Source organism: Tauraco erythrolophus, chromosome 24 (genome assembly GCF_009769465.1).
Source record: "Tauraco erythrolophus isolate bTauEry1 chromosome 24, bTauEry1.pri, whole genome shotgun sequence".
NCBI classification, from domain to species: Eukaryota; Metazoa; Chordata; class Aves; order Musophagiformes; family Musophagidae; genus Tauraco; species Tauraco erythrolophus.
In genome coordinates this window covers 7652490-7678624 of record NC_141488.1, presented here as the reverse complement: position 1 = coordinate 7678624, position 26135 = coordinate 7652490, and the positions used below count along the sequence as shown (strand labels likewise).

At 53.9% G+C, this 26135-nt stretch overlaps 1 protein-coding gene across 1 annotated transcript; it reads left to right on the top strand.

Moving 5' to 3' along the window:
• Positions 1-1224: 1224 nt before the first annotated feature.
• Positions 1225-24552, top strand: STK40 (serine/threonine kinase 40). The gene is made up of 12 exons (XM_086625963.1): positions 1225-1256; positions 7765-7877; positions 9752-9871; positions 10819-10904; positions 11404-11547; positions 12552-12779; positions 13617-13669; positions 16687-16802; positions 19925-20069; positions 20430-20549; positions 21502-21586; positions 22357-24552. Exons 3-12 carry the CDS (start codon positions 9760-9762, stop codon positions 22573-22575), a joined length of 1308 nt encoding a protein of 435 aa, XP_086482089.1. The 5' UTR covers positions 1225-1256; positions 7765-7877; positions 9752-9759; the 3' UTR covers positions 22576-24552.
• Positions 24553-26135: the final 1583 nt, after the last annotated feature.

The following is a 26135-nucleotide window of genomic DNA, read 5'->3' as shown; positions in this document are numbered from 1 at the left end:
GTTGGTTGGCCGCAGCCTCTCGCGGCTTTGCTTTCTCCTGCTCACAGAGTCCAGCGCCCTGCAGCTGCTGGGGGCATCACTGCCCGCAGGAGGCCGAGACGCTGGTCCTCAGCTGGGGAGACGGGGTCATGGTCACGGTCTGTCCTCTCAGCTTCCTGCTAGACAGCCGCAGCCCTGAATGCATTTCGCAGGGATGCAAGTCCGACGTCTGTCCAAAGCAGCGCAGGGCTGGGCTCGAGCGAAGAGGCAGCGCTGTGTGCCTGGAAAAGCACAAAGCTGCTTTGCCGGGGACACGGGGAACGCTGCTGCTGCCGGCTCCTCCACTTCCCAGCACTTCCTCAGCCCACCTTCACCCTGTGCCTACAGGGACCGCTTTGTCACCCGGTGCTGCCCGGCCGCCTGGGATGGGCCTTGGTGGCCCGGGCACCTCGCCGGAGCACCGGCAGCTCTGGGGCAGCCGGAGAGCAGCGCTGCTGCCTCGTTGTCCCCAAAGAGCCGCTCAGGTGGGGATGGGGCGGTTGCGGGATGAGGGACCGCGGGGCCTGCCGCGGCCAGGGTGGGCCGGGGACGTGTCCGGCCACGGGAGCGGCTGGTGATGCCGTTCGGGTGGGCGCTGGGGCGGCCGCGCCGGCAGAGGGGGATTTCGCGGCGGTGCCGTGGATTCGCTTCCTTGTGGATTTGCTTCCTTCTCCGGGGTCGGGCCCGGAGCGCGGCCCGGGACCGGCGGGGCTGAGCGCCCGCCCGGGCCGGGCCGCGGGGAGCCGGGCGGGGCGGCTCCGGGCACCGCGGGCTGTGGCGCCGGACGGGCGGGGCGGGGCTCGCGGGGAAAGCACCCGCTTCGCGCCCAATCAAGGCGCGTTCAAATCTCCCGCGTGCCCACCAATCCCCTTGGCTCCTAGCACCAGCCAATCGGCGGTGGGAGTCATCCCGCCCCAGCCAATCAGCCGTCGCTCCTTGCCTCCCTGTCCTATCCGCACCTCAACCAATCAAAGTCTGCTGCAAATAGCCCCTCCCAGCTCCCGGGCTCTCCCCCAATCACAGTCGGCGCTGGCTCAGCCGGCCAATCAGCACCGCCCCTGCCCCGCCATCTCCGCTTCGGCCGCCCGGAGGCGGGCTGATGGCGGCGGCGGCAGGGGGCGGTGGCGCGTGCGTCACTTCCGCTGTCAGGTGGCCGCCGCCGCGCAGCGGAGCGGAGGCCGCGGCCGAGCGTGGGGCGGCGGGAGGCGCCGGCGGCCGCGGCGGCCCCGGGGCCATGGGTGAGCGGGGCCGGGCCGGGCGGGGCGGGGGCGAGCTGGGGCGCGGGGCCGGCCTCGCTGCGTGCGGGGAGGGCGGCCCGGGAGGCGCCGCCGGCAGCGCCGTCTGTGCGGGGCTGCGGGCCGGACCGGGCGCTGCGCGGAGTCGCGTGGTCGCGGGCCGGGCGCCCGCCGATGTCCGGCCGCTGTACGAGGCCTCTGGGCAGCGTCACCCGGCGGCAGCCCCTCCGCTGCCGGCAGCTCGTTTGGGGCCCGGCTGAGGCCCCGGGGGAGCCCGGCCTGGCCGCCCGGAGCTCTCCGGGCCTGCCGGTGGCGGCCGCCGCGCCGGTCCCCGCGCGTGTGCGGTGGTTCACGGGCGCTGCCGCTGCTCCTCGGGCCCCGGGGCGTGTCAGCGCGGAGCTCCGGGCCGCTCGGCAGAGTTCCCCGGGGGGGCGGCCCGGCCGGTCCGCCTGCCGCTGCACCGGCCACTGGCCGGCGAAAGGCGGATGTAAAAACATCCCGCAGGAAAACTCCTGTGCTGCTGCTTCCCCGCGACAGCGCCGGTGGGCGTCTGGGCTCTGTTGGCGGCGCAGCTGGTTTCGCAGCGCGCTGGCAGGCTCGGGGCTTGCCCACGAGCAAAAGGCCCGTGTTCGGTGCCGAATTTGCGTTCGGTCTGTTCAGGAATATCTTGATTTAGTCGTTTTGGACCTGTGTTCCGAGGGGGAGTCGCGTGCGTCCCTGCAGCGAGGCGTTGAAGGCTGAGTGAGGATGAGTAAGGCGGTGAAGTATTGCTGCAGAAGCCTGGCGTGCCCTCGCCCGGGAAGGAGCTCTCCCGAAGGAGATGGGGAGGCGCACGTCGGGATTTCCTGCGCTCAGAGCCCGTTTGTTACGTGTCGGCTCCGGCCGTGGCCTTTGGGAGCTTCGCTGCCACAGCACGTGGGCGCGTCGAAGGTCTCGCAGGCTGCTGGCGGAGGGGGCCCATGGCGTGCCGGGCATCGTGGGCTCCCGTCTTGGGCAGCACTCCCGTGTCAGGAGGGAGGCAGAGAGGTTGGAGCAGAGGCCAGTGCCCGGTGTGGTGGGCCTGAGCTACTGTGCCTCCGCTGCCCATCTGCTGCGGGACAGCCGGCTCCCTTCGGGGCAGAAGGGTCACAAGCTGGGTGCAGGTGGAGGGTGGTTGGGTTCGCGGGGTGCCCAGGGTGGCGTGTGCCTTGAGGACCGGGGCAGCGTAAGGCTCACCTGCTGCCTCCGGTAGTGGTTGGGGTGCAGGACGTGTCTCCCCAGTGCTGGCGTGTTTGTGCTACATCCTTCTCTTGCTTCTCTGACATCCACGCAGGTGGTTTGGGCACATAATCACATCACTTAGAAGCACCCTCGTGTTCAGCTTTTTGTCCTCAGGATGTTACGGAATCGCTCCTTTGGAAACCACATAGAGGGAAGCCTCGTAGGCCCTTCGCTGCTGTTTGACTAAGCACAGCCCTATTGATTTTGCGGGCACTGCCCACTGTGTTTTTCCCATAGCCGAAACACGGGATGTGCCAGCTGTCTGCAGGGACTCAGCGGTGCTCTGCACTTGTGCAGCGTGTGCCTCGCTCGTGCCTGGGAGCTCTTGTTAGACTGGAGGAGGCTCCCTGCTCTTGTACTTTTCTATGTGAAACATTCTTTTTTTTTGTTAGTTGGGTCTGTGAACTTACGATGTCTGTCAGCGTGCTTTCACGCTACAAACGATAGTAACGTTAGCATGGTGGTAAATGCAGATAACTTAAACTTACTTCTTTCCGTCTAGTTAGGACTAGATGAGTAGATTATCATTAAAAACAGCAACCACACCTCACTAAAGAAAGTGTCAGCACGTGTGTGAGTCATGCGATAATCTTTGTGCGCATGAGGAAAGTCCTGCTGCGGTGGATTTATGGAATATTAAGTGTACATAGTCACATAAGCTATAAACGAAAAATAAAACCTCGTAAGACAATACACATCTCACTTGATGGTGATTTTAAAGGTAATGACTGCCTGGCTCTGTGGGAGCAGCCCGAGGTCAGGAACTCGTGTGCTGGGAGAGCACTGCAGTTGGATTTCCAGACTCTTCCCCTGCGCTGTGCCCTGCTGTGGGTGCCCCTGCTGCGAGGACATCAGGCTGGAGCGGGCATTTTTCCTGGTGGATGTGGCCTGTGCTTCCGCATGGAAGGGTTAAACTGGAGCTGGTGTTTATGTAACCAAACAGGGAACTCCCAGAGATGAGTCCTTGGCTATCTCGTGCGTTGATGCATCAGAAGGGTTTAAAGAAAGCCCAACTTGTTGCTTGCACTGTAATTACGCTGCTGGAATCCTGTGCTTCAGAGTTTCCTCAGCTGCCTGGGGAGGCCGGGGAGGAATTTGCTTTCCCTGATGGATGGCTTGGCTTGTGGAAGCCTTTTTTTTCTCCCTGAGCAGCTGGATGAGCAGCTGGAGACTGGCCACTGCTGGATGTGGGGTGCAGGCACGGCGGATGGGGGTCCCTTTTCACACTACAGCCTCTGCGGTGCCAGCTGTGCCTCGCTCGCGTGCCCGGGATTAAACTCACCAGCGGGTTGGGCTGGGGAAGGTGGTTTCCCAGTGCAGGAGGGGTTTGTGTCTCCCAGCTGGTGAAGCACGGCTCGCTCCGTGAGTTCCTGCTTCACCGGGTGCCTCCGGCAGCGCGGGGGTGCCCCGGCCCTCGGGATTCTTCCTTCTCGTCTGGTTTTGAGCGAACTTCTCGCTTCAGGAAGAGCCTTGAATGAGTCTGTGCACGTTTCCAAGAAATCTCTGAGTCAGGGCTCCTCTGTTTCTGGAGAAGGCTTCCCTTCCCGGAAGGGCTCGCGCAGCGGTACGGCGGCACTGCTGGCTGAGTCATCCGATGGGCCTTTTCTGCTATTGTTACTTCTCCTACAGAACGGATAAACTTCCAAAGCCTTTGTAAAGTTAACGTTCCTGTACAGTGGATCTGCTACAGCGCTTTGCAGAGGGAGGGTACCCCGGGAGCCCACCCCACCTGTGCCCGGCTGCCACAGCTCCTCCTTCCTGCCCGCCTGCTTTGCTTGGGAGCTGCCTGGCAAACATCTCCTGTAATCCCCCAGCCCGTGACTCCTCCGCAGGCCTGACTGATCCGAACCCCGCCTGTTCTCAGGGAAGCTTTTCCAGTGGGACTCTGTCCCTGGGAGCGCTGATGACTCGGGTCTGAGCTGTCCGCAGCCAGGTTTGCCCAGGGAAGGCGTGTGGCAACGCTCCGGGATTGTTGCTTCTTGCAGCGATGCCAACCTGCCTGTTTCCGTGCTGGGAAGCCGGACCATAATCGAGAGGTTTGGCTTGTTTAATATTGGCGTTCATGGAGGTTTTTAGGTCGTGTCCAGCATTGCTTCTCATGAGCTGGACTTTGCTGTGAGCCAGGCTTGAGTGTGAACATCGACTAATCGTCACTGGCAAATACTGCCCAGTGTGTTGTTTAGGTGGTAAAAGGTGCAGCCTGATGCTGCTCGTTTGAATCAATTTTTTTAGCTCTGTTGTTGCAAAAGCTGAGGCCTCCACTGGCTGAGAGGAGAGTGGACAGGGCGAGTGAAACGAAAACCTTTGGATGGGTCTCCAGCTTCGCCCCGGGTGCTGCAGCATTGGCTCCCAGCAGAGACAGCCGGGCAGAAGCACTGCTGCACTGGGTGGCAGGTCTTTTCCTGTCTGGGGTGGGAGATAGATAATTCATGAGCACGGAGCAGTACGGCGCTTCCCTGGGCGCCTGGTGCCGCCGCTGCGGAGGTTTGGAGCCCGGTGACGAAGCCCGTGGGGAGCGGTGATTCACGTGTCCTGTGCGCAGCCCTGGGCTGGCAACGCGGCAGCTGCCTGTGACTTGTGCAGTCCCGTCGTGTGGCCACCTGCAGCCTTTTCAGGTCAGGAGTGAGAGGTGGGTGTTGGGTGCCAGGGTGCTGGTGGCGGGGCGAGGGGCAGCAGCCGCAGCCTGGCTCCTTCGGCTGCCTGGGAGCTGCTCCTGTGGCACCCGGGCTCCAGAGGCAGGTTTCCTTTACTGGTACGAGCTCCTCGCCAAGGGAGCTTGTCCTTGGTAGCCCTGGACTTCCAGCAGACACTGGTAGGCTCTGTGATCTGCTGCTGGTTCCCAGCTGCCGGTTTGTCCCGTCCCCTTACTGCCTTGTCGCGGTGGCGTGGGGCACCTCCGGTGTCACCAGTCGTCATGCTGGGAGGTGTAAATAGCTGCTTGTTCGTCCTGTCCCCTGTTGCAAGATACAACAGCAGAAAGCGTCACGGAGGCTATCGGCCACACCGGTGTCTTGACGAGTTTCTGTGCGGCTGAGTAATCCTGGTGACGCCCCAAAGGTACTTTTTTTTTCCTGCTCCAGCTATTAGCTGCGGCTCTGGACTGCGGGACCTGCGTGTGCTTTAATCTGAGACAAAATGGGCAGTTTCCTCCCCTCTCGCTTTCCTTTGTTGCTATGCTGGGCGCTGGAACGTGGTGCAGTAATTCGGGAATTAGGCAATTTCCTCAAGCTACGTAATTAAAAGACGTTACATCTAGGTCTCCGAATTATTTGATGAAGAATTCTATTAAAGCAGAGCGAGCGCAGTTACGAAGCTTTAGTCGCTTCCCCAGCCAGATGGTGGGTACTTTGCTGCATCACGTTACAATAGTTAAGGAATGAATTTTTGTGCGAGACTTGTGACTTCGTTGTCTGTGTGAGAGGGACCGTTTGTGGTGCAGATGGTGGGATGGGGAGTGGGGGTGGCTCGATTCAGTTTGTACCGATTGGTTTTGGGGGAAGAGGCGGTGAACCCACCGCATCAGTGTCTAACAGCCCTGTTCCTAGGACAGAGTGGCTTAAGGGAGAAGTGGTTTTGTTCTGGTTCTTTGCAGAAACGTTGGATGCTCTTTCTTAAGGCTGATCCTGCAGATGTTAAAACAATTATTTTTTTTCAGTCTCAAGAATCGGAAAGTCCCGCTGTCCGTGGGGCTGCTGCAGGCAGAGGCGTTGCCACAGGGGCTGGGGGGTGCTCTTTGCCCTTACGAGGCTCTCCCCCTCTCATGGAAACGTTCTAACTTCTCAACTTTGGGCTATTTTAAATCTCGGCTGTGCTGCGGTGTAACCGGTTCGCGTGCGGGACTCCATGTGCCCTCTGCTCGCTGTGTGTGAGCAGGAACGCCGTGTGCACCCCCTTTGCTCTGGGACCTTTCTTCCCTCTGATTCATCTTCGTTCTGGTCTCAGAGGAACCTGAAATGCTCAGGTGTGAACCCTCTGGGTGCTGCTGAGGGCCCCTGAGGTTTTTGTGGGCTCTGCCACCTTCGTGGTGCAGCCCAAGCAGCAGGAACCGAGCAGGGAGACTGGGTAGACAGCGCCGTGAGTGGCACAGGATTGTCTTTAATAGCCGAGTGCCCTTTTATGTTGTTGTTTTTCTTTCTTACTCGCTCTGTGCTGGAGCTGTGATATTTAAGCTGGTGGATGTCCTTTAAGCAGCAGTAGGGCTGGGGCACCTCCGCTCGCTCTCGGCGCCGAGCCGACTCATACCGAAAGTGCTGGCTAGCCGGTGCGCGGGCGAGCGCGCCGCCGGCACGGCGCTGCCTGGCGGGCTGTCCCGCTGCCTGGAGCCGCGGCTCTGGACGGTGCTCATCAGGGTGTGCAGAGCTTCAGTGCTCCAATTCGGAAAGACCTTCAGCGTTCTTCGCAGCTCCCCTCGGTCATGATCCTGTGGTGTGTTTTGGGCAGTGGTGAGAGTTGGGTTCCTGTGTCCCAGGTGTTCCTTGTGCACTGTCCAGTTGATCTAACTGGATGCTGGTGAAGTAAACCAGTTTGGGTTAACAAACGTGCAACACGTGCAGTATCTGAGGGTTGAACTTTAAGCATTTGGTAGAGATGACATAGATTCCATTCTGGAGCGTCTGATTTAAATTCTAATTTAAATTTCTCCTTTTAGATGAGACTAGATGAACTATTAAGCAGCACTTGAGTTGAATTAGTTAGATTTTCTTTTTTAAGAGGCCAAATATAAAATGTAAAGAGGAATTAACTTGCAGTGGGGATTCGCTAAGAATAAAACTCAATGTATTCTTCTTAGCCTTTTGCAGAAATTATCTGTTTAAAGTCTGAACTTTAAGCATCAACTCTTACAGTGATTAAAAATTGCTTCTAGTGGTGAAGATTCTGTTGTGGCACTATTCTGGTTTGGATGTATTTAAGATACTGTTAAAAACAGGCGAGCTAGTACCATGTGGGGGAGGCTAAAATAGAGAACGTGTTTGTTTCTGCTCCGAAGGTCTTTCTCGCGTCACGAAATGCCTTTTGAGATCCTTGACACTTCTGTTTGTCTTGCTGTGCAGGGCCACGTGTCTGTGACTCTTTGGGGACGGAACTTCAAGAGCCCTTTTATTCTCTCATGTGATACCAGGAGCTTCGGGCCTTTTCTAAGGCAGACGAAGCCCAGATGTTTCACACTGCAGAGTTTTGGTGCATACCACGTTATCGTAATCAAGAATAATCCAGAACCACAGCATCAAGTGTATCTCGTTTCGCATTACAGAGTCCTCGACCTTTCGACCATCCAGCCTTCTCCAGGGTGATGACTCCTGTCTCCTGAGACGTTGGAAAACCTAGTTTGGAAGAAGAATAAAGATACAGTTGATGCTGAACTACGTGAGTCCTCAGATTATTTTGTTTACGATAACGCCATTTGCACCAGTGATTCCTATCCAGCTCGGATTGCACAACGGTCATTATCTCAGAGTTTCTGTGCAGTGGGGTTTCTCCAGTGGAAATCTTACTCATACATTTCCAGCAGGGATGATGTTGCAAGAAGTGGAGAATTTTATAAAGCACAATCAAATATTAGGTCAGGCATGCGGAATGAACAGAACAAGGAGCATACGGAGCTCAGGACTTTGTTCTGCTCAACTAGCTGGGTCTGGTAACGCTCCTCTGTCGGAGATCTGAACGGCTGGTGGAAGTTGGAAGTGCAGGGATGCAAAGTCTGCTGCAAGACTTCTCACCTTATCTCTCTTGCTATCTCTGATCTTGGTGACAGGTGCTGCTGGATGAGTTAATGCAGTGAGATCACGCTTGTGTCCACAGAAAGGGTGGGACTGCCAGAGGGTAAACTTCACTCAAAGCATGGTGATTTATCAGTCTCTTACGTGGTGAAACACTGGGACTTTTTTAAAACAAATAAGTACAACCCCAAAATATTTTCCCAGTCTGCTGTAGTAACCTCTTAGGGAAGACTACTGGGGGTTGGTTTTGACTTGCTCAGAGTAAGAAAACGGATCTGTGCTTAGTTCCTCCCCTTCCCCACCCCCCTCAAAAACCAGTAAAAATCTTTGAAGTGTTAGAACATGAGCATTTAATGTTTAGATCTTTGTAAAAGTCCTGGAAACTCTTTTCCAAGAGGTAAAGGTGAAGAGGAGGTGTATTGGGAACAAAACTTCATTTTGATGGAGCTGGTTTATGCTTGCAGTGAGCACGCAGTGTGTGAAGGCTAACCTGGCAGCAAACAGAAGAGGTTCTTTTCCTGCTAAACTGAAACAAGACTTTTCTTTGGGGAAGAAGTGTTTTAGTCACAGAGGCTTGAATTTATTTGGCCCTTTAGGCATTGATTCTGCAATGCCACCTCAAATTCTCTTTAGGTTTCTGAGCAGCAGAAAATGTGTGTTGGAGATCAGATTTTCTGCAATACCTGAATAAGCAGGAGTTAGTTAAGCTTTTAGTTGTTTGTGTGCTGAGTTGTAGTGGTGTGTGGACCTTGAATAAATACTTGAATGCAAAGCATGAGATTCGCATTTCATAGGTTAAGTTGCTCTTTGCATGGAGTGGTAGTGCAAGAGAGCGTGCGTACTGGCACCACAGTGTTTCCTTTCACTGGAATATCCACTGAGGGCAGGTAGTAGTGTGTTAAACCTAAACAAAGCATCACTTCTGCACGTGGAGACCAAAGTGACAGTTTTAGGTGTTGGATCTCACAATAACTAGCACGTTTTAGTCTTCTGTGCCCTTGCTGGAAAAGGTGAAAGATCCTGTTTGGTTTTATGTTCAGTGAGTTTTGTGCATTCCTGGCTGTTTGAGGGACAGGCTTGAGCCTTCGAGTTACTGGGTGAGCTGGCTGCCATGCCTAGTGGGAAGTCCTCAGAGCAGGAACCCACGAAAGTCCGTAGGCTGAATCAGAAGTAGACATCCATACAAAAGGATGACTGAGGCGTTTTCTTTCAGAGTTTTTTGGAATATGTTGATCTGTGAACTTGTTTTTGCTGTAAAATAAGCTTTAATTATTTTGACTTTTCCCCGGTATGTGTCTCAAACAACTGTTCTGGGAAATGTTGCGTTGAATAATGAGGCTGATTTATACCTTCAAAAACACATGAAGCTTCCAACCCACAACTGGTCTGTCGGTAATGAGCCGTAGCTTTTTTGCAGAGACACGAGTGTATCAGCAGGTGAAAGCCTCTAGTAGGAAATAAGAGACAGTATGAGAAATTAACTCAGTTGCTCATCAAATGTGATCTTTTTTCTTTTTCAAGAGCCAAGGATGAAGCGGCGAGCATCAGACAGAGGAGCTGGGGAAACATCCACTAAGGCAAAAGCTCTTTGTACAGGGATTTCTGGAAATAATGCCAAGAGAGCGGGCCCTTTTATCCTAGGTAAGCAGGGAGGGTTTTCTTCTTCAGTTTTCAAGGTAGCCACTGATTGCAAAACTGAAAATAAAAGGCACTATGAAATGAGGCAAAGCAGATGTGTAATTTAGCATCGTACCTCAGTGCGATTCGCTTGACGTAGCAGAGCAGCAGCCCTTGGAGCTCCGCAGCTAGTCGAGTCGAAGAGATTTGTGATACTGACGTCGTGTTACAACTGCATTCTGATAATAACTACATTTGCTCAAGAGCAAATTCATTCAAGGGGCTTTTGATCAGAGCTCTGGGGAGGTTTCAACCCTGCTCGCGTGGGATTTGCTGTCAAATCAGCATGTGGGCAACTGAATAACGCAGTAGTGGTCGTTATCAGCGGTACGTGCCAAGGCCAGACCACTCTGCTGCCTTCTGAGAGTTGCTGGAGTAGGGGTTAGTTCAGAACTAGTTACATAAGCTGTCCAAAAGATGGTGGGCTTGGCAGAGAAAACCAATGGATAACCAGTTGAAAGCTGATTGATTTAAAGTGGAGAGTGGAGGCTGTGTGTTAACTCGAAATGCGGACCGACCCGCCAACCCGCGCAGTGCCCGCGGAGGTGGCGGCTGGGTTCGGGGGTGTGCTAACAGCAGTTGCCATGGGTGTTGCTAGTAAACGTAAAAGTCGTGTGGTTCAGGCATGCAGAAGTTTGAATTTCTGAAAACAGCCGCGCCATGTGTGGGCTTCTGTTAAATGTTTCTCCAGTGAACAAATGAAACGTTGTCTGAGAAGGTTTCAGAGTTCAATACCATTTTTTTGTCCTTTAGATCATAATTTGTGGAAAGACATTTAGTCTTCTGAAAAAAAAAAAAAGGAACTTAGTTTAAACTGATGTAAACTGCGTGACACTTGCATACTGATGTAACCCCGAATTAGTCATTGCTGCTTAAAGGAAAACAAGTCTGTTTTTGCTTTGTGCTGTTAGGTCCACGTTTAGGTAACTCCCCTGTGCCAAGTATTGTTCAGTGTTTGGCAAGAAAGGATGGGACAGATGACTTTTATCAGCTAAAGGTAAGCAAACGGCAGAGCTTCCAGATCTTCAGGGCTCTTGAGCTTTAGCCCCCACGACAGAAGCGCTTGCAGCAGTGTGTGGTGCAGGCTGAGCCAGAGCAGTCGGAAACGGCTGCTGGAACTTCCCCTCGGCAGGGCAGTGCTGCCAGGCGTAGGTCTGGTGTTCAGACTAGCCCTGAGATGAGGCCTCTGTGGCTGCCATGGTGCTCTCCAGGAGCCCTCTGATCTGCTCCGCTGTGCCTGAAATGGGGGTGGATCCAGTGGGGAAAAATCGCTTGGGATATTTGCAAAAAGACACCTGATCAGCTTTTCTGTGTCAATCAAGGTCATGCTATGCATTCTGCACAGATGTTCATTCAAACAGCTTTGTGACAAGTGTGCAAACGTCAGAGCAATTCCATCAGCTGCTAAACACACGTGAATACCTAAAATGTGAGAGAGGTTTGGCAGCATTTGGGTTTTTCTGGGAGCTGTAAAGGTCTTTTCCCTTTTCCTGAAGATTCTCACCTTAGAAGAAAGGGGTGATAAAGGAATAGAAACCCAGGAGGAACGACAGGGCAAGATGCTGCTGCACACGGAGTATTCTCTCCTTTCCCTGCTCCATAACCAGGAAGGAGTGGTTCATCATCACGGGCTCTTTCAGGTACCGCTGGTCACCGTCCAGGTTGGAGGAATGACAGTAATTGCCATTGACTTGAGCTGCTTTTGTTTAATGTGCAGTTCATGTTGACCCTGTTCTTACCTGTAAAGAAGCCCCAGCACGCTGCTGAGATTGGCCGCTGCTGCTGCTTCAAACAAGCAAGTTTGTGGCAGAGGCTTTTTAGAGTCAAGTGGGATGTAACAGGGTTTGGGATTTGGGAAATGTGAGAACGTTCGAAGATGGGACGGGTGCTCAGTAGCATCCCCTTCGAGTAGGAAAATAGCTGCTTCACTGGCAAATTAATTTGTGCTCATAGAGCACCTGTTAGAACTGAATTTGTGCTTTCCAGTCTCTGTGCTGGTTTATGATGACTTGTAAGGGGACAAATTGCCAAGAAACTGTTTCAGCAAGTTAAACGAGTCAACGCGCCGATCGATGTCTCACGACAGCGAATTGCACGGCTGTTAACACCGTCAGAGGTGCTTGTGGATGTGATGGGCTGATAGGAATTACTGGTTTGGATGTTGATATCGCCTTGCTTGCTGGTTGAATTTGGTCAGCAGACCCTTCACTTGAGGCCATCTGTACTATATCTTAAATAAGCCAAACGTCCAGCTCAGCTGTGTCTTGTTTAATGTTATGGAAGAACTGCTGATTGTGTCTTAAGATTTCCGTTCTTCTCGTTAATAATGTGTTGGATCCCTCGTGTTCAGAGTCTGTACCACTGCAGAGTGTTTCCAAGTTTCACCTAAAAAGTGTTCATATGTGTGTAAACAGTATGAGTACTGACACACACATGGTCAAACAGGATAGACTTTCTCTGGCTTCTTTAAGTAGAGATCACGCATCTTCTTTTTGAAATCCCAGCTCGGGGCAAAGATCAGGTGCTGCGAGTGCATTTGCTTGTTTTGAGGTCACTGTGTAGTTGGTTACTCTCTAGTGCTCTGGATGTGCACTTGCCCAGATCGCTTCCCTGAACTGTTGCTCGTTTGTTTGCCTCCCTGTAGGACCGAGCTTGTGAAATTATAGAAGATCTAGAAGCCAACAGAATGGTCAGAAAAATGAAGAAGCGCATTTGTCTTGTGTTAGACTGTCTCTGTGCTCATGATTTCAGTGACAAAACAGCAGATCTGATCAATCTGCAGCATTATGTCATTAAAGAGAAGAGGCTCAGCGAGCGGGAGACAGTAGTGATATTCTATGACGTGGTACGAGTGGTAGAAGCATTACATAAGGTAAGACCTGGGATCCCTCTCGGTGCTGGAAGACTCTTTTCCCACGTTGGTGTAACAGATGTTTTAAACCCTCCTCGTGCAGACGGTGGCAGGGTTGCAGAGCACGGCTGTTTCCCTGTAGCCGTGTTCTGCGTGACACCTCGTGCCCCAAGCCGTAAAAGAGCATTCCCTTCCCCTGCCCTCAAGTCTCTCTGGGATAATGCAGCAGCTGCTGACTGGAGAGGGGCCAAACTGGACCAAAGGCAGGTCAGGGGAACTGCAGCGTTAGTAACCTCAGACAGGGGTGGTTGAAGGGGAGAGCGGAGGCTGATCAAATACAGGAAACACTTCAAGCTAATGGCCTTTGGAAGCAAAATAAATCTCAACGTGAGAGTTGATTTCTGAGATCAGAACCTCAAGCTACAAGTTTGACATCGATTGAACTAGAAATTATTGTAGCAAAAATAGATTCTGACCATGTTTGACTTCTTACCCTGTGACAAGGGACGCCCATCCTTCCTGGGCAGAGCGATGAAGCGTGTATCTTTTGAGGAAATGCTCATCATATTGGTGTTACTGAGCCTGGACACCTGAGTTTCAGGCCTCTTAGTTTCTGTCAAGTCTGTCTGTGTGTTCAAAGCAGCAAATTTCCTTGTTCTGTCCTTCTGACCAGAGTTGAAAATGAAGTGCACGAAGTACCTCAGGATGGAACCTGACTTGAAACTTTGATCTGTGTTATTTCTGAGACTGAAGATGACATGATTTCGAAAGATACTTAGTGCTTGTGTCCAAGTATCGAATTTATACTTCTATAACCAATATGCTTTTGCTCATGTTGTACTATTTTATGTTTTACAGAAAAATATTGTGCACAGAGACTTGAAACTAGGAAACATGGTGCTAAACAAAAGGTAAGTCTGCTGGAAAGCTGCTGTTCTGGCCGTTGTCTTATGTGTCTTCCCTGAAGGAGATTTCTGTTAGAAACACAACTGAAGCAGCACTCGTTGAGAGTGCTCTCGTGTGAGAAGGGTGAGGGAAATGGAAGCAGGCTGCAGAGAAATACAAATCCAGTTCAAAGTTATGTGAGTTAGTCTCGAAAAATTAATTGAGCCCAACCTACATAGTTCACTCTTCCCCCAGGCTTTGTGACCCCATATCAGCACTTCTTTTTGGATTCTGACTTCTGAAAACTGAATTTTGTAGTAATTCAGAAACCTGCAAGAGAAATGCTGCTTTTGTGTATATATATAAAAAAAATAAATTAAGATGTGGTAGGTGGTTCTGTTCACATAATTCACTTTCCATGCTGCTAAAGGAATTCCCAGCACTGCAGTCTGCACTATAATCACAGCAGTGTTAAGTCTTTGACTGTTGCACTGCTGTGTTTTTGCTAGCAGTAAAATATTTACTTATCTAAACAAAAGTTCTTCTGTCTAGTCTGTGTTTGTGTTTTAAATAGTGTCCTTGTTCCCATTAGCTGCTTTGATGCAAACATTGGGTTTTGATGCACTGATGTCCAACGTGTTTGGATGCTGTGTGGACACAGGAGGGCCCAGCCCTCCCGGAGCAGAGCGGACAGCGATGGTGGGGCGTGAATTCAGCAGGAGCAAGAGGCAGCTGGTGGCACTGTGCTTGGCGTGGTGGCTCCTTGGAGGCTTCTTAGTTGTCTTAGGTTATGCAGTTGTTTAGCTGGCAAGCTAGTTCCAGTTCACTCTGCTGTGTCCTTCAGTATTATGTTGCTGAGTAAATATTTTGCGCTAACTTTAAGAATGAGTGGAATTCATTGTCTTCACACTGTCTGGGTTTTCTGTGGAATGAATAAAAAACTGGAAGGCTCTAGGTCTGCAGGCTTCCAGAGTCTGCACGAAGCATGCAGGTTCACTGTGGTCACAGCTTGCTTTTGTCTCCTCCTTAATACTGTTTGAAAGCAAACAGATTTTACCTGCTGAGGTTGAACTTCTTGGTTCCACACACCCCTCCACCCACACAGCAGCTAGCAGTTTTCAGGGCCACCTGTAAATTCTTTTAAGTCGTTTCTTTAGAGCTGCTTTAAGATAAATCTCTTCTGCTTGCTTCTTTGATTCTCCACCTTGCTAGGAAGAGGCAGACAAAGGCTGCTGCTTTAAAGGATCCACCTAGAACTTCCCTTCTTTTTGGGCAAAGTGTGCAGTGGAGCATCCCACTGACAGAGCTGCACCCGGGGCCCCGCTAGCAGGGAAGGGCAGGTATTTGAAGCTTTGTGAGCACACTTGCCAGAGTCATTTTTTTTTGTGTTACACGTTATGTTTTTGCTTTTTACTAGCAAGACCATCAGCTGTGGTGAGGAAAAACTGTAGCCTCTAGAGCAGTGAGTCATATGAAAGGGTGGGTGAGGCGTAAGAATAGATCACCATGGAGAGGACCAGTCATTTGGGCTGATCAGAAATGTTTGTTCTGCTCCAGCCGTGCGCACAAAAGAGCAAGGTCTTTTCTGTTGGTGGTGGAGTGAAGGAGGCTGCGTATCACTGCAGAGCCCTAGCCAGGCGTGTTACACCCTGGGCTGGTGGAGATCCCTCAGACGTTGCACCCTGCAAGATGTGGCCGTTAGAGCCTCACGGCGTTTCCAGTTAGCCAGTGCAGTAGTTGGGCAATTGCAGGTTAGATCCGTTTTTGGTGACTAAATAAAACCAAGCAACACTGAACGTTTTAGTGTCCTTTAGAACACTGAGTCTTCTAAACCTTTAGCAAATCCTGCAGATTGTTGTTCAGCCAGGGAAATCTCTTGACAGTTGAAGCTAACACTTCTTAAACACAAGTCTGTCTTTCTTAATAATCAACTCTCCGTTGCCAGCCCACGCTTGGTTTTATTTCACTTGCCTGTTAGATTTACTGGAAATATTTTTTGGTTATTTTGACTGACTTAATTCATGCTCTCAGGTTGTGGTTGTGTAATACTTTTCAAGAATATAGAAATGTTCTAGGCAGTGTTTTTCTTCTCAGTGCTTTAAGTTGTGTGTTAAAATCCAAATTATCTGAGTGACTTGGAAGATTTAATGTGATAGTTTTGTAATGAGCTCGCTTTCCCTGGAAAGATTCGTTAATTGGACTGGGCAATACCATAGGAATGTAGGGGTATCTTAATAGAGAAATAGTGTGTACCTGCAGTCCTCACCTTTTCTGTAGGAGGTTTTTTGGATCTTGATTAGACTTTTTGTTCTGTGTACTTGCATGTGAAGAACAGTCCTGCAGATCAGGTAGAACCACCACCAGACTCCTGCTGTGGGACTGTTGGTAATGCAGAAGTGTTGGTACTGAATCTGCTCAAAGGTCCTGTAGCTCATCTGCTGGTGACACGTAAGCAAGCAGTGCACAGTGGGCAGACATGGGGCAGTCCTTCTGTATGGGATTTCCCTCAGCTTCCCGAGAACGTTGGGTGGAGAAGATGCTTTTAGAGATGGTAGTTGGGAAGCGTAGGGGAGAATCAGCAGTTAAAAGAAACTTCTACTTTGTTAACACTCGAGCCCTGCGATGGTCAGCAAGCACACAAGTGCAGCTCCTGGTGCTGCTGATGCCTGCAGGGTGCTGTGCTTCTGGCTGGGATGCTCCTAGGAGGCTGGGCGAAAGGCGTCTGCGTGGCTGCAAGGTGGGCAGGTTACGTGAGCACACTGTGCTTACCCTCAAGTGGGATGTGGGCATTGTCCATAGCTGTAAAAGAGATTCTCTTATTCCCTTTGTCAGCATGGCTTGCAAGGCTCTTACAGGTGTGGTATCCCTCCCGTCCTGTTGGGATGGAGTTGATCTTACAGGTCTGCTTGTCTTTTCCCAGCACTTCAAGCTTCCCAAAAAACCCCATAGACACATCTCTGTTTTGGTGTTAACTTCCTCTGTTTGTGTTGTTTGGGTCGTGCGGGATGGCCCTTGTTCACTGATGCCTTCCGACTCCCCCCAGGACTCATCGAATAACCATTACAAACTTCTGTCTCGGAAAGCACCTGGTGAGCGAGGATGACCTGCTGAAGGACCAGCGAGGGAGCCCTGCCTACATCAGCCCAGATGTGCTTAGCGGTAGGCGATGCCCTTCAGCCCCTGGTGGGAGTGCGCAGCCCCCACGCTTAACACGTGCTTCGTTGACATTAAGTGAAAACCACCTGGTTCTGTTCCCACATGGGACTTGCCTTCTATGAGAGCCTCGTAATTAGGGTCCAATTATGAGTCTTGGTCTGTTTTTTCCAACTGGGAAAGTATGGTGGGAATGAGTGAGTGTAACTTTTTTCTTAAGGCTAGTCTCAACTTCAAAGCTAATTAAAAGCTCTCTGCCTGTTCCTAAATAAGTCTGACTGCAGACAAGATGTTCCGTTTCCCACGTCTGAATCTTGTTCCTGAGGCTTCCCTTAAGCTGCAGGTAAATCCTTAGGCCTAAGAGGCAGTTGGTCCAAGTCCCACCATAATGTCAGCTTTTTCCAGGCCGTACACGAAGAGGAGCAGTTGCTGCAGCTGCTGCTTGCTTTCGGAAGGGAACTATTGACCTCCTGGGCTGACTGAGAGGAGTTACCTAAAAATAAAGGAATGGTCACAGCAGGCCAGAGCAGCAGTCTGTCCCGGCTGTATCTGGTCTCCAGCATCTGGCCTTTGCTTTGTCTCCAGGAGAGGCCTTAAGCAGAATTCTGGCAAAGAACAGCTTTCCCTAATGCTCTCCCACCTTTTAACTGTTTCCAGTGCGTGGCACTTGCAGAAACAGATGTGGTTTCTGTCTGTTGAGCTGCTTCAGGAGAGTCTCTTCAATGAACTGTGCCACTGTGCTGGCTGTTGTGCTGGCCAGTGGGTGTCCTGTTTGTCAGGGCAGTGGCCGTGGTGGCACTGGGGGCTTTTTTTGAGGATTCTTTTGCTCTCATCCAGGCAAGCTCGATTAGAGCGCTGGGAGGTGTATTTGCAGTTGGGACTGTGCGTCTGAAGCACCTCTCTGTACGTCTGCGTAGGCTCCCGTTACTGTGCGTTAGCTCTTGCCGTGAGCACAGATAAAATGCCCTTCGGATGGATCCCTGCAGGATGCAGTCCAGGATCACCCCCAATACATCCCATCAGCCAAGGATTATCGGTCCACAGGGCTGAGCTGGTGTTTGGACGATGGGAACGCTGGTGGCGCGTTGGGCAGCGCCGCTTGCTGAAGTGTCCGTACAGCCGGTGTGAGAGCTGGGCTCCTTCCCAGCTTGTCGCGTTTGTTTGTGCGAGGATGGCGTCTAGAGTACTGGAAACACCTCTGCTGAAGGCTTGAATTACTTTTACGGTGCCCCAAGCTATTGTATTTCAGAAATGCCCTCAGAGGGAATTAGTCTGGAAGTTTCCAGGCCTGCTGGACTCCTCTCAGTAAGGTTGTTGTCAGGTTTACAGGCAGCAGCAATAAATGTAGCTGAGCTCTTCCGTTGTCATCTGCCAGGCAGGTTTGAGGCTGCTTCCCTCCTGGGCAGGGCTAAGCCAGGAAGGGAGCAGAGGCAGGCCAGGAGGTGGAACGTGTGTTTTTTGCAGGCCTTTCCTGCTCTGCAGGATATCCTGAGGCCCCTGTAACCAGAGGGATGATAGGATCCAACTGCTCTGCAGGAGCTTGGAGCAGTTGCAGCCCAAGTGGCTGGTATCTGGTAAGGCTGCATGGAGCTGCTCCTTCCTGCTTGTCTGGGGTACCCTTCTGTCCTGGACTGCAGCCCTGCTGCCCTCCCTGCCAGCACAGCTCGGCTGCGAGCACCCGCATTTCTTCTGATGGCTCTCCTGGTGGTGGATGGACTGCCCTGTCCATGGGCCACGTGCCACATGGCACCAAACAGGCTCTTTGCTGCTGTCTCTGACAGATGAGGCTGTTGGAGACGTGCAAGGAGCAGCCTTAGTTACAGATCTGCATCCTGGACTGACCTGGGGGCGCGATCGCACTGCGATCCGGCTCTGGCGTCTCTGCGGATAGCCCGGCCCCGCGGGCCGCCTGTGCAGCCCCGTCCTGGGCTCTTGGAAATGCTGTTCCAGAATGGCTCAGTCTGCAGTTCCCCTGCCAGCATCGAGGCAACGGTTACTTGAGGACGTTCCAGGCTTCACCACCACCGTCAGGCTCTGAGCATCCCTCGGTCTGCGTTGGTAACGCTCCTGTGCAAGAGGGAGCTGAAACGCCCGAAGAATTATTCATGGTTTCAGGTCTCCAGAAGAAGCTGACTTCTGCCAGGAGGTGCCTTGTGTTTTATGGCTGCTGAAATGTCATCGCAGGAAAAGCTGGAGGAGGAGGGAGAGGTGCCTTTTTTTGAGCGTATAAAGCAAAGAATAATTAGTACAAATAACAAATGCTGCAGCAGTGACTCACTGCGTGAGTCAGAGGAAGCCATTCCCTCAGTCCTGTGCTGTGGTGCAGCACTGGAGCTGAGTTTTTTGGCCCTGGTGCACGCTGCTGTGTGCTGACTGTGTGCGTGATCCAAGGGGCTTTAAAGCAGCGTTTGCATCGAGCGGCTGCCAGGGCTGCGGCCGCTCTCGGGCACCTTCCCAAGCCCTCTGCAGCTTCCCAGCACGCTCCAGCGCCATGTGCTGGATCCGTCCTGGAGTCAGAGTCCCCTCTCGATGGGCTCCATGTGAGCTGGCTGTGGAGAGTCTTGGTCCGCGCTTCCATGCAGATCTCTGGTGCAGCGTGGCAGTGAGGTTGGTTCATCTTGGGCCACTCTGCACCTGAGGAGCGCTTGCTCTTCCCACGCTTTTTCTTTCCTGCCACCCTGTGCTTGCTGGCCCTGAAGTTCCCTTCTCCTCCGACCCAAACTCACCACAGGGTGCATCCATGGAGCTGGCAAGGCTCAGGCTGCCGGCAGGGATGGTTGGCAGGGCTGGTGAAGGGCAGTGAAGTGGGAACTCCAGCACAGGACGTGGTGGTTCCGATTACTTGATGCTCTTGGGTCGCATCAGGGCTGTTCAGCAGGGATGGCCCTGCTCTGTAGGGAAAGGGAAGACACCTGAGTGGAGATAAACAATTTGCTAATCTGCGAAGGATGCACCTTTGAAAGCGGTCCTTGATATCTTGTGAATGAAGTCTTGAGCATTTTGGTTAATGCTTAGAAACAAAGGAGCACATGCAGAGGTTGCTCAGTGCCTCTGCCTGCTGGTGGTGGGCCGCAGAGGTGAGCAGTGTTGTAAAGCCTGTTGCTTTGGTGTCTCCTTGCTCCCTGCAGGCCGGCCATACCGTGGAAAACCCAGTGACATGTGGGCGTTGGGCGTGGTGCTCTTCACCATGCTCTATGGCCAGTTCCCCTTCTACGACAGCATACCTCAGGAGCTTTTCCGCAAAATCAAGGCTGCCGAGTACACCATCCCGGAGTGAGTACAGCCTGTCCCGGGGAAGCCCTGTTCCTGGAGCCTGTGCAGGCGGTGCTCCAGGCCTTACTGAGATGGCCAAAGCTGGAGCGGCTTCACTTGAAGCCTCTGAGGGTGGCAGCAGTACTGGGGACAAAGGCTGTATGCAGTAGGCACCAAGGCAGCAGTAGCAGAGCTGGGACATCTTGTGCAAAGGTGGGAAAAGCCCCGTGCTGCAGGGACAGGGAATCAACCTCCCGTTTAATTCTGGGGTGTCTCGGAGCAATGGTGGCTCCTCGAGTTCTGTACCTCCCAGCACGGCCATCCTGCTGCTGCCCCTGCCCACCTCGGGCACTGGGGCTCACCTCACGTTCTCTCTCCCAGGGATGGACGAGTCTCAGAGAACACTGTGTGCTTGATCCGAAAACTGCTGGTCTTGGATCCGCAGCAGCGTCTGACGGCTTCTGAAGTGCTGGATTCTCTCAGCTCCATCATAGCATCATGGTATGTGCGAGGGGAGAGACAGGAAGATGGTGTCTCTGGCCGCAGGCTGTGTTGTTCCAGCTGCAGCCAGCAGACAGCTGCCAAGCAGGACACCAGAGGATGATCTGTGAGAACTGCAAAAAAGTCTTTAAACTCTGTGTCTCAACCACTGGTGTCTGCTGATGGATACAGCCAGAGTGCCTGTGCAAACAGTAGTCACTGTGACCAAGGTTGGAGTCGGTAAAGCAGTCATGTGGCTGCCGTGCCCCCCACACACTCTCCAGTTTTGATTTTTAAAGAAAATCTAATGGTCAGGAATATCTTAGGTGTAGAAACAGATCCAACCAGACGCAGACACTTCCCGCTTGTAATTAGCGCTGCGTTGTCTGCTAAGTAAAAGCAGGCGAGAGATCTCTAGGGGGGAGGAGAGGAGATGCCATCGCAGGTGGGAACACTACGTGTGCAGGGTGGGGATGCCATTGAGGGTAAAGCTGACTCCAGAACTGGCATGAACCAACTGGGATGAGATTCCAGTAGCACACTCCAGCAGATATGGATCCTGGTGGTGTTTGCCTGGTGCAGCCCTCTCTTGTCAGCCCCGTGACCTTCTGTCTGTGCTGCACAGCATGCCTGGGCGAAGTTCTTGTGCTGCCTGTTGAGTCAGCAGTGAAGTCTGTGATTTTTGGAGCTGTGGCTGTTTTCTCTGCTACCTATGCAAGAGTTAGTTCCACATCCTGTTTAAAAAAAAAAAAAAGGCAGCTCTGAGGATTTTCATGTGATTTCATACCAGGGAAATTGAATTTGGAATAGCATCCTTTAGTAGCAGTAGCCAGTGTGGCATCCAGGCAGCACTGTGCCACGCTCCAGTGCCCAGCCATGGCCAGCCAGGTGGGATTGCCCTGGCCAGGCTGTTGGGTGAGGGTGGGCGAGCTGGGTCCCTGCTCCAAGCCCTGAGGCTGTGCTCTCCCCGCAGGCAGTCTATGTCCTCGCTGAGTGGCCCTTTGCAGGTGGTGCCAGACATCGATGACCAAGTGGCTAACCCTGAAAACCCCCAAGAGGTAAGCTTTCCTACTTTCCACGAAACTGCTTTTCCATGCCTCTGTGCCAAGTCTGTCTGTAATGGAAAGGGACAGCAGCCCCTGCCACCCCTGAGCTGGGGAGGTGAGGGCAGTGGGTGAGGACCCAGCGGTGGCAGCTGCTCTACAAGGCTGCTGTGTCCATCAGAGTGTTGTGCAGCAGAAGGAAAGGCTCATGCTGCAGGAGTCACATCCTGGTGATGTTTGGAAGTGAGCTCAGCAGCCCCAGAGCCAGCGGAGGGGTGGTGTGCTCCTCTGAGCAGCACTCGCTCCCTCGCACACAGCTGAGAGCTCACATGAACTGGGAGAGCTGGGAAGAGGTGGTGGTGTTGGCTTGTGCTCCCCGATGGTTTCTGCGATGGGAGCAAACATCCTGTTTTCTTGCCAATGTATTTTGTGTTGGAAGTGGCGGCCGGTGACCTCACTGCCTGGGGACAGCCTTGTCAGAGCTTTTGCCTGCGATGCTGCAGCCGGTGTTGCCATCAGAAATCCCTCCACTGGGCTGGGGGGGACGTGAGAATGGGGGTCAGACAGCTGCAGCCCCTGGACATCTGGCAGGGTTGGGATGAGCAGTGTCAGGACGGAGCCACTGAGGTTTCCAGACCTCTGTTCCTGATGAACCGGTGACTCCTGGGGAGCCCTGCCTGTGTCTGGCAGCAGGTCCGGTTGTCCTGCGGTGGCTCAGGACCAGCAGGGGGGAGCTGTGGGACCGTTGCTGGTTGCTGTGGCTCTGACAGGCCGTTCTGTCGCAGGTGAAGGTGACCGAGGAGTGCTCGCAGTACGAGTTCGAGAACTACATGAGGCAGCAGCTGCTCTTGGCTGAGGAGAAGAACACCTTGCATGAGGCCAAGAGCTTCCTACAGAAGCGACAGTTTGGGAACATCCCCCCAGTGCGACGCCTGGGCCACGACGCCCAGCCCATGAACCCTTTGGATGCAGCTATCCTGGCCCAGAGGTACCTTCGGAAGTAGCTTCCCACGCACCCGAGAGCACAAGCACCATCCTGCAGTCTGCCTTTCACGTCGCCTACTACAGCTCAACAGCAATACCAGTGTCCCGTGATGGAGAATAATGTAGCAATTCTTCTGAGCTCTGTTCAGGGACACACACTCACACTTGCTCTGGAGGGAGAAGACTTTTGGAAAAGCTAGTTTTGGAAGCAGCAACCTCTTGGCATCTTCTGGAATCTGTTTTTTAAATCGAAGCCTCGATGACTAATCTGCTTTTAATCATGACTGTAATCTACCTCTCTTGTCTTTTTAACCATGCTGTTCTCTGGATCGAGCAAAGCCTGTGGGAAAGGAGAAGACTTCCAAGGGTGAAGCTGGTTTGCTGGCACAAGTCGTGGCTGTGCAGTACGGAGAGTCGGCTGATGGCGTTCGCTCCATGTGGTTTGAATAAGCTTAGATTTATCAGGGGTTCTTGAAAGGAAGAATTTCTTGAAACCTCCCACTTCCCTTCATCAAATCTTTCTCTGTCCTTAACGTGCCACCTGGTTTGGCTGCGGTGTCTGACCCTCGGTGGCCACGTGTGGGCTGCAGCGTGCCGAGGCCGTCGTGCGTGGCACAGAGCTGCCCGGTTACCCGGTGTGACGGGGGCTGCCCGCAGAGCCCAGCCACCACCTCGGGCAAGAGTTGCCCTTGCAGGGGATCGCTGCGAAGGTCGGATCTTGTCTGCAGTTCAGAGGTTTTGCAGGACTCGGCCCAGTGTGGCCTCTGACCTCTTCCCCGCCTTTCACTGATTCTTTTAGTTTCCTGAGGATTTATGATTTAATCTTATTTTTCCGTAGCTTATCTGAGGTGCAGTTACAATTGCATTAATTCTGATTTAGCATTTTCACACTTCAGTTGTGGTACAGATATAATATATGAGTTACAATGTGAAAAAGCTTCCCAAAATAATCTGCCTAGAATTAGGAAGGGGCTGGCTGAAGTCTCTACTGTATTTGTTCTCCAGCTTATCTTGCCATCCCAGCCTCGCCACGTGAACCTGGGGCCGCCTGTGCCCTCCCCGCGTGGCACCGCGGCGGGAGAAGGATGTCCCGGTTTGTCACCGAACGCCCCTGGCAGCGCGGGCGCCTGTGCTGAGAACGGGAACGATTGTTTCTGAGCCTCATTTTGTGAACTGGATGCCTGTCTTGCCGGATGAACTGTTCTCACACAGAGGTGCCAGGGCTCACGGTGCCCTGACCTGGGCTCCCGCTCCGGGCAGCGGCTCCCCAGCTGCCCCCTTCCCCTGCTCCAGCTGCTCCCAGCCCCGCGGCAGCTCCAGCATCACCCTCTCCGCCAGCCCCCGGGCTGGGCATGAGGAAATGTGTGAGCAGGGACAGGAAAAGCTGCTGTGGCCTGGGCTGGGGGGGCTGCCCCTGCTTTTTGGGGTGGGCTCTGCCGCCCCGGCGAGCGCAGGCAGGCAGCGAGCAGCAGACGTGTTTGTAGCGTGTCGCCGTCTCTTGCCGCAGGCTGGGGAAGCGGACTGCGTCCGTCCTGGGCCACCCCACGGGTGTCTTCGTGGGGACGTAGGGATTGACCTGCAACTCCTTGGCAGCGTCGGGCATTATGTCCTGCCTGCGACCTCGCCAGAGCCGCTTGGCAGCGGGCAGGCAGGGAATTGTGAACACTAACACAGACTAGAACAGTTGCACCAACCCCAGCCAGCTGAGCCAGTAGCCTTATTTATTTAAAGATGGTAGGTCTGTCCTGGCACACCCCGGCGTGTGCCTGTCGCCCCCCTGTGCCACCAGCAGCAGAGCAGGGACCACCTGGACCCCCAGCTGGGACCCTGCTCTCTCCATCTGGTTTTTCTCCTCTCTTGCTCCCACCTCTTTGTTTTGTGTTTTTTTTCCCAAAGTTAAAGCAATATTCTGGGGACTCTGCAAGGCTGTATCATACCCAGTGTTCCTGCGTGCCGGTCATCACCAGTAAATCACACTTGTATCGAAGCAAACTGGAAGAGGGGGTGGTGTGGGGAGGGCAGCAGCGGCGGGGGGTGCGGGCGAGGGGCCGCGCTGCGGGAAGGAGCCTGTTGTAAGAAAAAAGAAAAAAAAAAAAAAAAGGAAAAAAATTTGTATAAAGACATTATTTTTGTACTACATCGAAACTACTCCTGCATGTCGGCAATAAAACTTCATACCGAGACCCCGGCACGCAGTGACCCCGCGGGGACTGGGGAGTGGGGAGTGCAGGGACTGGGGGTTGCTATGGGTGGGGAGATGTGTGAGAGGGTGCTGGGGGCCCTGTGAGGACCCTCTGCCCTGACCCAAGGGGCCCAGCTCCCCTTACCAGGCCTGTCCCTGGGCCACTGGGGGCACACATTGGGCACAGAGGGCTGACACGTGGACCCTGCCCATGCCCTTGGTGCTGCTGCTGCTCTGGAGCAGCACGAACCCTGCTGGGGAGAGCCAGGACGAGGGCAGGACCCTGCCCATCCCCACACCTCCGCGGGGCTGGGGGCTGCCCCGGGAGCCCCCACATGCCCATCCCTGTGGCTGCCATGTGACACATGGGGCTTCGTGGCACCGAGGCGCAGCCCCATGGGCTCGGGGTGCTTGGTGAGGGTCTGGTGCTGCCAGCCCAGCTTGTGCCCGGCGGGCACAGCCCAGCCCAGGGCTGTGGGGCGGCTCCATGGCGGGGCCGAGCGCAGCGTCCCGGGGGAGCGGGACGAACCGTGGCCCCGCGCCCCGCTCGGCGTCGGGCCGGGGCTGCCATTGGCTCCGGCGGGGAGCGCTGACCGCCAGCCGCCTCCGAACTATTTCCTGTTGCTGCGGCGTTAATGCTGAACAGACCTTGCTCTCTCTTCCCTCTCTCCAGCCGAATTCGGTGCAGCGGGCTCCCGCCGCTGCTCGCCTCTCCGCCCCGCTCCGGGGCCACCCGCCACCCCGGTGAGTACCAGCCCCTGGGCACCGGCACGAGGCTCAGGGCCACAGGGGGCCGTGGGGCAGACGGGACACCCCAAAGGACCCCCCAGCACCCTGCATCCAGCCAGGTGTCGTGGATCTGCCCTCCCAGGGACATGGGGCTTGGAGGCGCCGGGCTCGGGGGCGCAGAGCTCAGGGTCTGGGGACGCAGCGGCTGAGGACACGGGGCTCGGTGCCCGGGGACTTGGGGCTGGGAACTTCGGGACTCAGAGCTTGGTGCTCAGGGATACAGGGCTGAGCACTCCGGGGCTGTGCCCGCGGGCACAGCCATATCCCGGGGTGATCCTACTCTGGTGCCCACAGGGTCCAGGGCTGCTCTGGCTCCGGTGGAGGGGACTCCGCGTTCTCCTGCTCAGCACACAGTGCCCAGGGCCTGGCACCCTCTGCCTGACCCTGGGATCACTCATACCCTGTGCCCGCTACAGCCCTGGATGTCCTGCCACGGCCCACAGCCACGGACACGGAGCACCCCTGTGCCCCTGGGGCCAGCCCTGTGGTGCCCTGGCCAGCAGCCATGCCACTGGCCGGGCTTCGGGAGTCCCTGTTGCCCCATAGCAGGACTTTGTCCCTCCAGCCCAACGGAGGGGCTGTGCAGCTCCCAGCCGCCCCCCTTGCAGG

Bases quoted from the DNA above. Each gene is read 5' to 3' on its own strand.
- STK40 (XM_086625963.1), top strand. From the start codon at position 9,760: ATGAAGCGGCGAGCATCAGACAGAGGAGCTGGGGAAACATCCACTAAG. The intron at 11,548-12,551 runs GTACCGCTGGTC...GCCTCCCTGTAG, and splicing joins ATCATCACGGGCTCTTTCAG to GACCGAGCTTGTGAAATTAT. The intron at 13,670-16,686 runs GTAAGTCTGCTG...GACTCCCCCCAG, and splicing joins AACATGGTGCTAAACAAAAG to GACTCATCGAATAACCATTA.